Raw genomic sequence first — 17,537 nt, forward strand, 5'->3', positions numbered from 1 at the left:
TTTATTTAATTTCTCAAAAAGCTGACATATTGCATATTGCAGATATGCATGTCATGTGAGTGTGAATATTTCTGCTCTGTACAAGACTTATGTGTTAAATTCCACTTTGGATATCAGGTCATGTATCGTGTAGGAAGGTTGTGCAGAAGTGAAGAAGAGAAGCAAGCACTATGACCGCATGACAACGTAATGTGTCAATGGTTCACTGTTAATGCATGCATTAACTTGAATATAGCAGATACAGAACTAATGAGACACAAAGTAGCTAAAATCTTACACTGATAATGACCAAGGACCAGCGGACAACCAGCTAAATAAATCGATGGACAGGGACAGATGAGAGGTGTAGAAGAATAATTGGAAGATCGCTGAGATACATTAAACTGCTTTGGGATGAAATGTGCTGTATAAATAAAGTCTGTCTTGACTTGCAGTACAGACAGATGGGTGAATGGATGGATGACCAGACAGGTGGATTAGGATAAAACTTTAATGTTCCCTGTGGGGAGATTGAGCTTCTGCTGCAGCAGAGAACTGGAAAACAGTCGAGAAGGAGGCATGTAAAGAGTTCTGAGAATGATACAAGTGAACACATGAACTAAAATAGAAATAAATAATACAGGGGTGGATGGATGCATAGGAAGAACAGTTTGTGATTGACCTGAGCTAAACTTTATTTTGGATATATAACTAATTTGTAATCAGCAGTCAATATATAGCAAAACAGCACAGATTTTTCGGATTTAGTCAGAGCTCAAGTAGAAAAAATTGTAGTAGTGTTAGTTGCTGCTTTGGCTGCTCTAATGCATTGGGCATTGATTACTGTTTCGGTTTTGAGACCTCATGAAATACAGATGAGTGGGTTTGACTAAATTTGTCATATTACCTCTGGTAGTGCTGACCATTGCCAGGCAAAATTTATAGATAACTTTGAGAAATATCTGACTGTTCTCATTTCCTCAGCCTTTAACTTGATTTTGTCCTGCAGTGTACTGTATCTGCCCTAATTAAAAGAACTCAGCTGCATTCATTGGCCCTCTACAAGACCAGAACCATCACATCTTGGTAATGGTTATTATGCTAATGCGCAAAAATTAATGTACTAATTTATTAATGTTAAAATGTAACGCTTTATTAATGTTTCATTGCTTAATGTAACTTATTTAATTAATAATTTAATCAGCCCTCTGTAGCATATTGTCCAACCAAATGGTTTAACCTCCTGTGTCCACTGAGTATCTGCCTAAGTTTAATTTAGCAGCTTAGCTTTTTATTGGCCATGCCATTGGCATGGTTTGATGGATGGCATTCCATGGCACTTAGTTGGTCAGTCTGTCTGATTGTTGGTCAGTCGGACAGTCCATCACTTTGGTCCATATCATGCTAGCCTGGACTGTTCTTCCAGCTCATTAGGAGACTATCTGCTGCTTTACCACCATATGCTGCGCTGCAACAATATATGTCTTGTACTTCTGGTCAACAAAATTCTGAATATTAGCTGGCTACATCCATGTAGCTTGTCCATCCATTAAAAATAAATTAACTAATAAAAGAAAATCTTGGTAAAAATCAGGTAACCTTGCTTGATAAGCGCAGTGTGTGGGAATAAAAGCAAATATTTCCATTTGCTGTAAAATTTTCCAAGTTTTATTGACTTCCTTTTCTTCATTCTTTTGAAGCCTTGAGAGGTTTAGTAAGCATAAAAATACCACCAAAAAAGAACTTTTTAAATTTTTTTATTAAGGTTGGAGTAGAGTTGGATATCAGTCCACAGTCTCTATTTAAAAATTAACCTTGTGTCTAGTATGGTCATTTTCTGTAGTTTCCTGTAGTTTAAAGTAAATGTTTTTGTGATATAGTTCAGTCCCATATCAAATTAATAAATCATTCACTCTCCTGCTCAATTATTGAAATAATGAATGCACACTTAGAATGTGCAGTATTAATATCTTTATATGTACATTTTTATTTTGTGTTCACTGGGTCATTTTTACTTAATAGTATTGTTGAGTGACTGACTTGATCACCTAAGATATACTGTGTGTTGTCGTTGTTGCATGACTGAGTGTTGTAAGTAAAAGCAGAGCAGTGTGAAAGGCATTTTCCTTTGTCGCTTTTGACCCAAAAGACATTCCTTCTTTGTCTTATGTTGTATTTTTACTTTAATGTAGCTTCCTGTTGCCGTTGGCCTTTCCATTGTGAGTCTAATTGCAGCAGGTTTGTTCATTCCTCTTGAGGGAGAATGGTGTGGTCTTTGAGCATGTAAAGGATGTTGTGGTCACTGCTTTCACAGTGCTGATGTATTTTGAGTCCACTATTCACCTGCTTAGTTGTGGTCCTGATAAATCTGAAATATGTTGGGCGTACAGAATCAGTTGGGTTTTTTTCTCCCTCATCACCTAAATACATGCCAATTTGGATCAAGCATTTCTGACCTAAACTCTTATTTGAGTTAAATAATTTAATTTTTTCACTTTGAGTTTTGCTTTTTGATAAATACTAAATGATACATAATTTTAAAACCTCTAAATAGCAGTAATGAAATGAAGTCTCACAGTGAAGGCTAAATTGTGTCCCAGTCTAACGAATGTTTTAATATTTGTTTAAGTGGTATTGTTTGCATGTGGCACATAAAAAATACTCATTTGCACTTAATTATCTTCAGTCTCCTGGGGTTTGAAAATTAACAACAGGAGCCAGCAGCATGTTGGGGACTAATGTATTTTAGCGAAATTGGAAATATGTAAGTAAATAAAAGCAGTTCATCGGTGGATACTGAATACATGCATATAAATATTACTATCTGATGTGCATGTGACTTTTCACACGTTTGGGTGCATGCCAACAGACAGACACACAAAGTGCCCCACCCTTGTCCTGGATAACATGGCCACACACTAGCTTGCCGTGGCTTTGTTAATAGGGGTGGGAGATTTGCTGCGGGGCGGAGGGGGGGCTTTTTTTTTTTTTTTTAAAGGGGAATCCTTAGCTTACAAAGCTTCACAATACCCCCCCCCCCCGCCTAGTCGTGTTCCTGTCTATGCTTCCAACAAGGCGCTGACCCCTCCTCCCTCCCTCCTGCTGCATCCCCTCGTCTTCGCCTCTAGAGCTTCCTTCACACCGTGGGTACCGTGATGCTGATAGGAAAAATCAGCAGATGGTGAAACACTTTCTTAGGGCATCTTAGGCATCCTTGATTTATAACATCAGTTCACTGGCATCTCCTGTTTTCATCACGAATGTTAGCTGTGTTTTGTCCATGAATTTAAGAGCATATTTATCAGCTTAAATGAATGTGCTGCCATATTTTTTTTATTATTATTTTTCTATGCATGCGTATGCAGTTTGAAATCCTACAGTCACTGCCTGTGCTCATGACCAAAAGAAGGAGCCAAAGAAGCTCACAGTAAGCTTATTAATGTCTCCTGGTTGCTCTCCAGTATGGGCTTGCTAGTTGCTATAGCAACCAGGCCCTAGATATTGTTCAGTAGGAGACGCATGTAGATATAGAATAAATCACCACCCTCTAACCCTTGCCAGTGCTTTTTATATAAAGCAGCTGATTTTACTGATTATTATTAGTGTTTACAGGATCATTTATTTTGCGTTATGAAAAAGGAATATATCAGGACTCTGGCTATTCCTTCATTATACAGTACATTTATATGATATCACTTGCCCGTAACTCTAGTTGTACCTTGCAGTCTGAATTTTCAGTGTAAACCAACACAGCCAAATGTGAGGATCAGATCCAAATTCCGATGCTCATCACCCAGCGCCCACAGGAATCAACAGGCGACAGCGCTCTCCATTTTAAGTGCTGATGTGTGTTCACGCCCAGTCAAGCTGAGGGAAATCAAAAGACACTGAAAGATTAAGGAGGTCAGGTTTTACAGCTCCACTGAGGGAGGCAGGGAAAGAGGCTTTACCAGCCCATGACTGCCATGGAAACAGGATGGGCTGCTTTCACGGAGACCATGAGATATATTATGAGCTGGTGGATTTGTTCAGATGTCAGATATCCACACTTAACTTTCAAACAATCATTGATAGATTGATTTTGAAATAAAGTGTTTCAACACAATGTTCACTGTCTAACATTAGCTATTGTATTTGATTTTGCAGTTGACCCAAATGCTCTCTTCCACAATAGTTCAAGAGACAAATTTTATTCTATTGCTACAGCAGAAATAAATCTCATGGTCATCTGTGGCTAATAGTCTATTGAGGCTGTGAAGATCATATCATTACTGCATTGTCCTATCTCTCTATGGAAAGCCAGGGCTCTTAGACCACATGAGAGGCCAGGCAGTCAGCCAGAAACACTTACCATCCTGTCATCCGCTTTTCACTAGCTTCATAGCTCTATTGTACTGTACACTGAGGCATCCATGAGTGCTTGGAGATTTGGGGCCAACACAGTTATTCCAATCTAAGTGAATCTGAGTGGCTTTGGCACCAGAAAAACCTAAATAATGTTCCTTATGAAGTATAAACACACAAAAAAGAAAGCAATATTTATGTTGACTGTATCTCAGCCACATATTTTATGTATATTTCAGAAATTAACACTAGACTTGCCAGTCAGGCGTATTGTATTTTTGGTATGTTACAGTTATGCACATAGCTGCAGATTTTAACATAGCACCTGCAGTAGCCATAAAGCAAAAGTGCTAGTATTTAATTTGTACCTTCAGACAAATTTATAAATGTTAAATGAGGAAAGGACCACCTGAGTATGCACTAAAATTCAAGAGTACATTTGTTTAGAAATGTCTCAAGTTAAATTGAATACAGCTGATTTGTGTGTGTTTGTGCATTTATACCCACTTGTATACTTTTTTACCTTTGAAAGATAAGAGAACCTTTTAACTTCAAATTCACCTTATTATACTGTATATTATATTAAGTTATTTTAGGCCATGAAGGAAAATTAATCTTGCATACATGAAGTTGCAAGGAGCTGATATTGCATGCCTGAACAAAATCATCATCCAGTAACCACCATGAGCATATTTACTCTCCTGTGACTGGCTCACAATTACTGAATAATTAAAAACATAAAAAATTGTCTGTCAGGATAGAAACCTCTGCCGTCACTGGTGTACAGTATGCACAGATAGGATAACAGGACACAGCCCTGAGGTGATCCGGTGAAAAGGGCACAACATATGGTGCCATTAACTCTGACACACAATGATCTGTCTGCTAAGTAATCCAATATCCATCCATTTTAGATTTAGACCGCAGGTTTCTAGCTGACATATAGGGCTGAGTTATATTAAAACTAGAGGAGAAAACAAATAAAGCAGACAAGGACGATCTCTTTTTTGACAGGTTTTTAAAAATCCCTTCATAACCAGTGATGTCAGAGATACAGCTATACAGTCATTATCATAGGTATGGGATTTGTGATGGCACATGAAATTCTGTCAGAACACTTCAAATGATATCTTCACAGCATCATTAGCCTCTGGTCATCATCACCTTTTATAGTCAAAGCCAGTGATTTATCATTCTGGTCATCCTAATATATAGAGACTCCAGTCCATTTAAGTGCTGAAATTTATTTAACCAAGAGCTAGAAAATTTGGAATATTAATGATTGAGAAACAAGACAGGAAAACGCTTTCTTGGCTACATGTTACAGTGACTAGTTATTCCCTAAATTTAGCAAGCCAATTTAGGAATCACTTTTCATACTCAGGATTACTTACCTAAAGTGGCACCCACCACTGAGAATGTAATGAGCTACAGCATAAATTTACCACCATTTGGCAGGTGGCTGATTATAATTTCTTAGAATGCAGATTGAGGATGAGGTCTGTCTTTTGCCTCAGTGATGGTGGAAGGAGGAGGAAAGATGTAGATTGAGTGATGGTTGAATTATCTCAGTGAACAACACATACTGATGAGCACTAAAGCAGCTCAGTATTTGCTGCATACACTGGTTTATTTCCTGTTTTTGTCAATGGTACATCTACAGCAGTGGATTTTAGTCGAAAAAACCATTGAGAAGAACTCTGCTCATGACTCCAAGCTGCCACCTACTGGTGCAAACATAGTCCAAAAATTACAGTAGAGACTCTGTAACATTACATAAACTGTTACAATGACGTAATCTGCCTTTCTAAACAAATGATACTTTAGTAAATACGTGCTTGGTACAATAGTTCAAAATAGGCTTTAATTGTGGAAACCATATCAATACATCAGCTGCCACACACACACAATATGACATTAAAGCACAGATCTTCATTCAGTTTCTTTAATAGTTAACCAGGGAGCGTCTGACAGGCTGACGCACCTTTATCTCCTTAAAGGAAACAACTGCTCCACTCCATGTCGATGAAGAGCACAGCTCTAAAATAACATAAATTGGAAAACAGAGTGGTTAAGTGCAGCTACAACTACAGTTACATCAATAAATCAAATATGTTCTGTGCACTGCAAGTTATTTGGCACCAGTGGAGGAAGTAAGAAACCCAGTAACTTTAATCACTTATGGTATCAATTCACATTGTCACTGCACCCTTAATACAGCCTTCAAATGGCATACTGCCTTTGAGGACTAAAATATAACTTTTTTGCATTCCCCTCTCAGAGAAAATGTAAGCATGAACATTGAGCCACTGGACTTATTCTCTATTAAAGGGAGTTTTTTTTCTTTTTTTTCCTGGTAGCAGCTGTTGTTGAGCACATTTTAGCAAGTGTGTCCAACATAATCAGCATTATAAACTTAGATGTTTTTGAGAGGTGTGACGGTCCAATGGTGTTTCCCTTGCTTTTTGTCATTGCTTTTGAGCCAGGTCGTGACAGAGGCATGTGATGTGCTTGCAACAGATGCACTGTGTTTCAGTTTCACCATTGAAACACAGAATAGTTTCTTCTGTAAGACTAAAACAGCAGTTAACTAAATGCGCTCTCTGCATTTTCATCTGTTTAACTGTCACCATTTGCCACCCAAATTATATATTTGAGCATCTTTGTCATCAGAATCAATATTCTCTGCTGATTACTGTAGAGAGAACATATAAGATTTGACACTTACTTGATGTGGTGCCTCTAGATGAAGGGCTGTTGAAGCACTCATCACCTGCCTGGATGGCAAAAGATTTTTGGTTGCCCATTGACCCAGATTAGGTTTCACTTTAAAATGTCGCGCTGTGACCCAACCAAAGAGATTTGTCAGAATTGGCCAAAATCTGTCATATTCAGAGAAATATTTGCTTCTGAACTATAAAGTGTCAAACCCCATATTCTCAATTTAGTATGCCAGTTGTATGTCAGGCCTTGTCAGTGCATGTGTTTACAACTATCATGTCATTGTCACGATGAAGCACAGGCCATTAGTGTAAATTAATCTGACATACAGTAATTCAGATTGCACCCCTATATTTACCCCCTCACCCCCTAAGTCTCTCTCTCCTGGTGACTCACCCGGGTTGAGAGCCCTCTCTGCAGCTTTGTGCTCCAGGTGTCTGTGGAGAATGACTTCTGCCCTCCTCTGGTTTGTGCTGATGTCAGGCTTAGCCATGATCTCTGTTATCCTCAGGTTGTTCTTGATGGCTTTAGAGGCCGTGGAGCGGGCCACTGTGGGCAGCAGCTCCTGGTACTCTTGGTCGGTGAAGTCTAACTCTGGTCCCTCAATATCCATGATACTGAGAATGGAGACTCATGAAGATTAGAATTATAAATAGGAATATGTTGTTGTATTTGTATCTGTTTTTTTGCAAATGTACTGCATAAAAACAGTTATGTTTTCACTGTTTAGTTGAGTTCAAGTACACGAGAAACCACATAGTGTGGTGTTGATGTTTTTTTCTTTTCTTTCTTTTTTTTTTTTTTTACCCCTTTTTCAATGGCCATGCTATTATTATCAAGATATCTTCTTGATGCAGCTATAGTCACTGTTCAGTATCAACATCCTTTCATACTGAGTTAGACTACTATGCAGTGATGTGTGTAAATTGTAAGAGCAGTGTCCTTGATCTTTCAGAAGACATCAATATTAACTGAAATCTGAGAATGTAACAGTCAACCCTGTGACAATGTTACAGGAAGGTTACACTTCGATCATATAGGTTTGTGAGGTATGTAGGAAATTGTCAACTCACAGTAATGGCTCTAAACCGTAAAAAAAAAATAATACACAAAATAAAACAAAACAGTTTTTCTAACATCCAGGGACCCTATACCTTCTTATCTTTCTGGTTAATGAAAGCACTTTTGACTCTGCATCTTAACAATTTAATTTCCTGCCTCACTCTCAGTCAACCCTTACCTCCTGTTAGTTAAAATGGTATAAACCTCCTGCACCAACAGCTCAGCCGCTCCTGGTTTACAGTGAATGGTTCCATCAACAACCTCTTTCAGCAAGTGCAAATTCTGCTTCTGTAAAGCCTGGAACAACAAGTGCTTTCAGTAATTATCTGACTCAAAATAAGAACTTCCTGTTTCAGATCTCTCAATTAAACATGGGTATAGAAAATATCGCAATGGGTCTTCAGAGTAGATTATTTTATAATTAAGGATTTGTCTGTACCTGTAAAGGGAACATTAAACAGTATTAATTACAATACTTGACACGACAACTTTAAACCACATGCTACCTAAATAAAGATGATATTTCTTCTCCCTCATTATCTTTTTGGATGTTTTCTTACCTGCTCTAGCCGGCTCCAGTTCTTCTGCTTGGCAGAAAGTGACGTTCCTTTGTCATAAGAATGCTCTGGAAAGTCTTGTGGGTAATAACGAGAAAATATCTCTGCCACAAGGTAACCACTGGATAAATCTCTGGAAGTAAAAAGTAGGGAGAACAGACTGAGCATATTTATTCTACCACTTTGAACACTGCTGTCTTGGCAGCATTGGAAAGCACAAACTCATGGTGCATTCATGTCCTCAACACTCATTATTCCTTCACATCGGCTCCTCTAGATTTTACTCTCTTAGCTTTACTTTATTTATTGTATTCTTTTTTTTATGTCTAACTTCTCTTGAACATATGTAAATAGTTAGTGTGCTTGTTTGGTCTGTTTAGTGTATGATTATTCTAGTTAGTCATGTAGTAAGTCTGTGTTCTGTGTGTTGCCACAAGACACTCCTGTAACTGAGACTGTGAGGCCTCTACAAATATGGCAGGAAATCCTCAGTCAAAACAAGTATGGAGTAACTGTAAGCCTGTATATGTTTTAAAATTGAAATACCCTGGCTAGCAAAATATGTTAAACCCACTAGTTAACACTGGAAATGTTTCAGATCTAAAGACTAGGCAAATTATTGCATATGTAGCTAGGTTATTGCCTTTTAAACATTTAGTAAGCCCACCCTTGCTACCACCTGCAATTATATTTCAACAGCTGCTTCGCATTAATCTATAGATAACTAGCTTAGTCAATTAGCATGTCAGCTTATTCCTTTTAAAACGTCCAGGACCTGAAAAAAAACATTTAAACTTTATTTATCCCAGTTTTAAAACGTAGATTTTAAATTGCCAGTCGTTTTTATTGGCGTTCGCTAGGTAGTGTATTGTATATGCTTGCTGTAAATTAGTTGACAGAAGTCTGTGTAATTCAGAAGACCACATCTTTACCTGCGCACGTTCTTCGGATAAAATGATAAGTCGAGGCTCTGCAGCCACTTCACGACCTCTCTTGGCAGTCCTGTTTTTTTGGGACTCTGTGCGTATGACATGCTGCTCTGAGCCTAATGAAACCTATAAACCAATCTTGTTTTAGTCGTTGTTTAATAAGTAAATTTATGGAATCAAACCGAGCCTTAATTAACTCGTCAGGTTTCCTCAAAGATAATTAACGAGCCACTGCAGTCTGCATCTGACGCACTGGACTTTTTTTTGTTGTTGTTTATATTTCCATGGCAACGACACACTTCTTTGTCCTGGTCCTGCGGCAGCACACACATACACTGCAGTGACGGTTTGCTGCCCTCTAGAGGATGGAGCATTAATACAGATTTAAAAAATCTAATAATCCACTACCTATCTTCATTTTACCACTGTATGGCAACACTTTAAGACATCCCTATCCAGCAGTCATAAGCAGTAAATAAACATTTAATAAATGATTTATAACTCATTGTAATGTGGTTGCATAGTCAGTTAATGAATGACAATATAGTAAAACATAGTTGCAATACTATAAAATATGTCTTCATAGGAGAAGTTACAATCACTGACAAATAGTGTACAGTAATAGATACTTAAAATATTATTGTAGCTGTTTTTTGTGTACTTACTTGCAGTTAACTAAATAGAGGAGTGTTACCAAATAAATAAGAGGATATGAAATAATTTTATTAACACAGATGTGTAATATAACCATGAAACAGTGAGACAATTAAATAGAGATGATAAAAACTCAGCTCAGTATTATGAAATGCACATACTGCTACATTATTCATATGGTTATTTAGATGATAATGTCTTAGGAACATTATTACATTATTAGCTACAGTCTCAACAACAGGACCAAACACTTGCTGCTCCACCCACTCATATTTTCCATCTGAGACTTTCCAATAAGGTCAGCCTCCTCCAGTTGTCAGTGCTCCATAATCCAAGCTTTAACTTGTCAACTATTTTTGTTTTCAGATTTTTGTAATTATCCCACTGCACCTCTGCGTCAAACTTCAATAACACAGTCCACATATGTATTTTGCAAAAATAACAACAAATTTTGGAATGCACTAGGTTTCAAAACATTTTTTAATTATCTAGTATTGTGTACATTGTAATCTTATGTTAAGTTTTCAAAGTGCATCACTCTATTGTAGATGTTGCAACTATTAAGGTGTCTTCTAAACACTGCAAATCTGAATAACAAATATAATTGTATTCATTTTATATTTTTTATATCATAATTTATCCAGGAAGGGCTGAGCCTGCAGGCTTGTTTTAGCAGTATCCTGCTTCACATTTATCCAGGTCCACACATGGGAAGCAGGCCAGCTCAACACAGCTTGGTATTGTCAGCTACTCAGTGGCTGCTCTGTGACTAATTTCAGTTAATTGCTCTTACTGCACTGACAGGCAGCTAAAATTAAAGGTAGGAAGAGTTCATGGAGTTGAAGTGCTTTTTGTATCAAAGGCGTCTTTCTATTCGTCTCTTTTCGGCAGACAGTTAGGTTGTTCATTGTCATTGGTACTGCAGGTAGCTTCTGAGTCTGCTGGGCAGGGGGAGGTGGGAAAGAAGGTGGAGTCTGTCACGGCCGACACAGTTCCTGATGCACTGACGACACAGCTGGCTCAGCAGTCGTGGTGTAGCTGTGGAAAGGAGACAACAAAAAATTATTTAGGACGGTTGTAAGATGAATTCATTGACTACTTTTGAAAACCTATTAGCTCAGATAAGGAGAAATATATTCCAATAAAGCTACATACAAAACCAAGCTACAATTAAACTTGTACCTTCATAGCAGAAGTAGGAAGCCCTCTGTTAAACTGCTGGGTGGAGCCACATCTACTGGCCTCTGACACTCTGTGTTCCTGGCGTTAACGTCTGCACCAAAGTCCAGCAGCAGCTTCACTACAGCTGTGCAGTCTTTCTCTGCAGCTGCATGCAGAGGCGAATCCAGGGATTTGCCTTTCTGTACATTGGCACCTGCATGGAGGACAACTTGATTTATAATTTTGAATTGAGACACAATTCAATCAGGAAAACTTCAAAATCAGATACCTCTGTTGTTAAGTTATCATTAATATGTGTTGTGCATTGTAATCCAGGAGTTAGTACATGACTGTATATTCTTATTTATACTTTTTATGTACCTACCTTCCCTCTCCTGCCCATGTGTACCTAACAGTTTCCTACATTTCAGAAATTACTTTCAACAGCTTTGAGAGAATTGATGTGAACTCGTTACTTTCACTCAAATGCAGCAAGCAATATGGACCAAGAAAATAGCTTGTGATCAGTCAGCTGTGATTGCTGTGCTGCTCTTGACAGTACAAAATTGCTTCATGTGTTGATTCTAATATGATTGCTTATTATGATTGAATTCTCCTCATATAATCTCTAGAAAGAGTTTGTTTTAGAAAAAATAAAACCTGACTAACATCTACTGCTGGGTTTACCATTGCCTTGATGATTTACATAAGTGACAGAACTGTTTTATTGCTGCTAATTTCATTTATTTAGTTTTCATGTAGAGTCAAGGTTTTAATGCTTAATGCTGAGAGGCATTTAAATCTAGTGTGCATACATATGTGTTTGTGCATTCATTTCCTTGCCTATGTACAATAATGTTTTTCGTGTATCTGTGTGTGTATTTTCATACAGGATGTGAGCTTATCTGTATGGAGATGTAAAGATCCACACTGTGCTGTGAGCTGACCTTCCCTCAGGAGTTTCCTGGCACACTCCAGTTCTTGGCAGACGCAGGCTGTATAGAGCGCGGTGCCCAGGTGAGGAATGTCCATGTCCACATCTGCCCCCCAAGTCACCAGAGCCTCCACACAACCATAATGACCTGGAAGTAATGGAGCATGAAGACAGTAATCAGTAAGTGACAGTGCGTGATAATTCTCCCAAGTTGTCTACTTGGGTCATGTTGGGATTTACCTTTGAAGCGGTGAAGGTTTGTTAGAAGGAGCTTTATAGCACAGCAAAGGACACAAATACAGGTTGAAAGATAGAATCAAGAGCAAATTGTAATTGGTAGTTAAAATTATATATTGGTTTATATTACACTAAATAACATATATTAAGTGGCAAGATATTGAATATCAACAGCAAACACAGGTAAAAATCCATGTTGATTAACTTAGAGAAATTTAATTCACTGCTTTAAACCTGAACTTGCCACTAACTTTAGATGTAGAATATATTTAAAAGTCAGTAAAAACTACCTGATGTATCAGTTATCAATTTTGTCATATGTCCAGGATATGTTGTCATAATATACCTTTGCTGGTAGCTTCATGGATGGGTGAGGGATGGTACACAAGACTCTGGGGTTTTGCTCCATTTTCCAAAAGAATTTCAGCACACGCCACGCTGCCCACTGTACAGGCGTTGAACAGAGGGGTGACTCCATCAATTGTAGAAGCATTGACCTGTAAACACATTTTCTCTTTATTGTTATTTTTAGACCTTGTTTAACCATGCAAGTTGACTAATAGCAACAGCCTAAGGGGAACAGTTGAAGGGGAACAAACACTTAATAGCTCTACAGTGACTGTAGATGGAGAGCAGGGCATTGCTCATTTGTTACCCCTACCCAGATTTTCCCAGCCATGGAAATTACATTTGACCTGTGAAGTGCAGCAACATTAAGAGTCATAAGGCCAGAGTGTGACTTACATTCGCTCCTGCATCAATGAGAGCTCTGGCACAAGCGACATGGTCTCCAAGACAGGCCTCATGGAGGGGTGTCACATGGTCTATGGTCAGAACATTCACATTGTGACCCTGGAAACCGAATCAAGCAGCCACAGACATTTAGGGTTTGAGGGGGCATTAAATAATACATGACCTTTGTCAACCTCTGTTGGTGAATCCTAGGAATTGCAAAAAGATCAATAAGACTTATCTCCTCCTTTATGGTTGTCAGTAATTGACAAACTCCATATACTCCACAGTCACATTTCAGCAATAGAGATTAATTAGCTCACTAATTAAAGTGCAGATCCAATAAAAGTCTGGTAAAGAGCTAATGATTCACCATGTAAAATACTGTAATGATATCACTGCTTTGTCATGAGCTTGTCTGAATTAAGAACAAGACATTGTGGGCTTTGTAGCTGAAATTGCTTGTTCTCTTGTAGCACAGTCCTCGGCTGAAAATGCAAGTAAAAGCGGAGACTGCAATTTGAAGGCTTTCCCAGTCAGTTTCTCTTTGGGGAATTGCAGTTCTTAGTTTATGCTATTGATCAACAAGTCTATGAACCCTCCCTCAGATACTGTGTATGATGGTCACATTACTGTATACAATGTTTTTTTTGTACTATGTGATATCAAAATATTTATTAATTTTGAGCCTTCATACACTATTATTCAAACAAAGACAGGTGTAGGAATTTCCAAATTTTGTCAAAGACAAATTTAATAAACCTGTGATAGGAGGTTTCCCTTTAAATAACACCAGGTAACTTTACAGAAACCCCTGACTTTTGTTCAAACCTCCTCCTCTGTATCTGGATGGTAAATATACAAAGCTACTGAACCAAATTTAATTGCACAAGAGATAGTTAGAACAGGCCCCATGTGTACAGCTGAGGGAATGCACATGATTCTCCCAGGACTGTGTTCTCCTCACCTGTAAAATGAGGGTCCTCAGGGCCAGGAGGCGTCCCTGACTTGCAGCATCATGGAGGGGTGAGCGGTCCGCCCAGGATCCTGTTACAGGATTGAGATTTCAGTGTTTTTTTCCACAGTACAAATATTCCATCTACCCTCGGAGTAAAAATGATCTGAGCTAATCATGGGTACATAGATATTTGGAGGAAATATTTAATGCATTTACTAACTGCAGATTATTTTATGAAATGCTATTTGATGATAATTGAATATGATACAAGATTAAAATTAAGCATTATATATAGTGGTGAAATCAACTGTGATTTCATGTATCTAATTATTTGACTTGCCCTGACATTTTATGTCTCACTAAATGTCAATTTAGTTATCATGTCTTATAATATCACAATTCCTATATTGCATCACAGCTGCTTCATGAAATCTCCACCACAAATGTGAACTCACCAGCTCTCCACCCTCTTGATATATTTATCAAATTGATATTTTACCCCTTCTGGTCATGCTTTACCCATCATCTTAAAAGAGTTAATGAATAGGGCAGTGGATTATTATGTGACTAACAGTGCTTGAAAAGTCCTGATGCATTAAACTCAGCATATTGACATGACAAATTAATATAAATTTGACAGAATGGCTGTGGCTGTTGTGATGTTAAAGAAAAATAAATCTCATTAAGCACACCTGAGTCAATGTCCAGAATAACAGCCGATGCATTCCACACATTCTCATCATCATTATCTACTTCATTCATTTTAATCAGAATTTATAGATAATAATCAGTCTAATGTTTTCTATTGCATTCATGCTATTTTATCCATGCAGCCTATTTTCCTTGACTGACATTAATTTAAAATATGTGTATAAAGGACCAGCTAGAGTCATCAAACAGATTTCTTAGAACAAGGAAGACCATGTCTAGAGGACCGTGACTAACACCCTAAGCTTGGCTAATTATTATTCCATGGAGTGGGTCTACTTTAAATTAAACATTCCCTTGAATGATAGCTACAGATTATGTTGTCGTCGTCTCTCTCTTCCCCCAGAATGTGCCTTCGAACTGCCTGTCCCTGAGAATGCGGAGTGTTGTTTTGGTTGCTGTCTGAGTGTGAAAGGGTGCACTGCATAGCTGGGAATGGAAACTAGGGCAGGATGGGGGTGGTGAGGGAGGAGCGGGTGGGGTATCATGACTGTGTTCTATTAATACATTAGAGGAAAAGAGCTGCCAGCCTACAGTGCCTTCGTTTAATATTGAATGCACGGTTTTGGGGTTTATAAGTAGCTATTAAGCTAATAAAAGGAAAGTAGGCTATCACTCATATCTACAGTGTGTATTAATGTGAATACAATTAATGGTTCTTATGCTCACTGGATCAGCAATGCAGTATTTATAGCTCATTTGTAAACACGGAAATTGTGCGTGCGTGTGTGAGCATGTGCGTTAGTGGGGAGTACTTCACTTGATTTTATAGGAAACAGTATTTATATTTTCTGCCTATGACCTTATGTGCTGAAGGTCAAACATGTTTCTTGTTATATAGCGTGCACTGTAGTTACACTTTACACCAGATTTTCCTTGCATAAATATACACACCTTATGTGGGGCAGTTAGTTGGAACAAAGAAACCAGCTTAATAAAAAACAACTCTCTATGGTTTTCATGGTTTTCTTAGAGTACTCACTGTGCTGTTGACCATAGTCATAGAACTCTGCTGATATCCTGGCAGCCTCTTTACGGTTCCCACGGACAATGTAGAAGTATGTCAGCAAGTTAAGAGAAATTTTAACAAAGAGCTTAAAGCAGAACAGTGCCAAGATGCTGAGGTAAACATTGGACAACTGGGCCGCGAAGGGCTTGTTGGTGAGTTCCTCTGTTGGGTCTGACATTTCCTCTGGCACGTTACAGAAGAGCTTTGGTTATGATGAAGACAGGATCAGATGCCACTCCAAAAAGCACAAGAGTAGCCTTCTTTTTTGCCCAGTGTACGGACTGGTTGGCTGGTCCTGACAAAGTACAGGCTGGGGAAAAAAATGCTCTGCAGCTGCTACTGTGCCTGAGAGCAACTCCTGCAATGTTATTGTACAATGTGAGTGGGTGTGGGTGTGTGTGGTCAAAAGTTACACAAATTTCAGTCTTACATAGTGCCTGTTTAAGCCATAAATGTGACATAAAATGCATTTTTGAAAACTGTATCTAGATTTAAATACTATTGTAGGTTAAACAAGATTAAAAAAAAAAAGAAAATTAATTGAATGTATTTTTACATGTACTGAACTCATGATAGTTTGATTTTTATGTGTGATAACTTTAATTAATTAAGAATTTTAATAATTTGATATTAGACAATAATATTTAATTCTAGATGAATGATGATTAAAAATACTGTGGGCTACTGTTAGCACATTTTTCAAATTTGGAAAAAGTATGGTACAAAAGTCAATGACACATCTGTCCTCTCTGATTCTTAAAATATTTTGTTTGTCTTTTTCAGTCTACACTTAACCCTATCAGTCCCAGCTAAATGCTGACATTCGAATGTTTAAGTGAGGCAGACAAATCGATTGGTCTGTCAGGCTGTTGATCAATATATCAATATGAACAAAATGAGCTCAAAACTGAAGATGAACAAGTGTCTCTACCAAATGGTGGATGAAATCCCCTGTAATAACCCTGTAACTGTGTTGCTTTGGAATTTAACTCATCGTTCCACACCAGGCAAATATAGTGTAAATTCTTCAAAAATTGTCCATCTCTGAATCATGATTTGATCATTCAGTTTTCTTCACCATCACAGTAATCCATGCAAGGAACTGCAAGGAACTGCTAATAGCAAATTTAGCAACTTTTAATGGAGCCACTTTGAAAATATCTTCACAAATATAGGCTGTGATTACTACTGCCCTAAAAATACAGTCAAAATATGTCAAGTTTGCACAAATTCTGTCACTTTGTCTCTGTATAACATCTTCTTATTCAAACTCAGCGTTAAATCCCCACTATAAAGTGGTGAAAGTTAAGAATGTGAGTGTTTCTGCTTCAGTAATTACATCACCAACTGTGGTAAAAAGATAGGTGGAATAGAATCAGCCGACCAATCACTGTTTGCTGTGGATATATTGCAGGTGAAAACCATTTACGCCTGACTTTGGTGACATGATGACATTGGTGACATTTGATTGAGCACGGTTTTGTCTTAAAATGACTTGAATACTAGATTTTAACTCTGTGCCCTTCCACAATGCATGAGGTGAGATTATTGT

At 37.9% G+C, this 17,537-nt stretch overlaps 2 protein-coding genes across 3 annotated transcripts; both read right to left on the minus strand.

The window, feature by feature from the left end:
* Window positions 1–5,282: 5,282 nt before the first annotated feature.
* Window positions 5,283–9,886, minus strand: spata4 (spermatogenesis associated 4). Of its 2 annotated transcripts, XM_018679390.2 has the most exons (6): window positions 9,596–9,886; window positions 8,667–8,796; window positions 8,285–8,403; window positions 7,441–7,661; window positions 7,052–7,164; window positions 5,283–6,363 (listed from the first exon to the last, which is right to left on the minus strand). In XM_018679390.2, exons 1-6 carry the CDS (start codon window positions 9,694–9,696, stop codon window positions 6,310–6,312), a joined length of 738 nt encoding a protein of 245 aa, XP_018534906.1. In that variant the 5' UTR covers window positions 9,697–9,886; the 3' UTR covers window positions 5,283–6,309. The 2 variants fall into 2 exon arrangements, with proteins under 2 accessions (XP_018534906.1, XP_018534907.1); XM_018679391.2 differs by lacking the exon at window positions 7,052–7,164 and having other exon boundaries at window positions 9,596–9,885.
* Window positions 9,887–10,294: 408 nt separating this feature from the next.
* On the minus strand, window positions 10,295–16,347 carry asb5a (ankyrin repeat and SOCS box containing 5a). Its single transcript, XM_051072524.1, is given in 7 exon segments — window positions 10,295–11,284; window positions 11,415–11,621; window positions 12,355–12,489; window positions 12,925–13,075; window positions 13,323–13,430; window positions 14,278–14,357; window positions 15,959–16,347. Coding segments are annotated over 7 exon segments (1,014 nt in total). The 5' UTR covers window positions 16,164–16,347; the 3' UTR covers window positions 10,295–11,156.
* Window positions 16,348–17,537: the final 1,190 nt, after the last annotated feature.

Source organism: Lates calcarifer, linkage group LG8, assembly GCF_001640805.2.
Source record: "Lates calcarifer isolate ASB-BC8 linkage group LG8, TLL_Latcal_v3, whole genome shotgun sequence".
NCBI classification, from domain to species: Eukaryota; Metazoa; Chordata; class Actinopteri; family Centropomidae; genus Lates; species Lates calcarifer.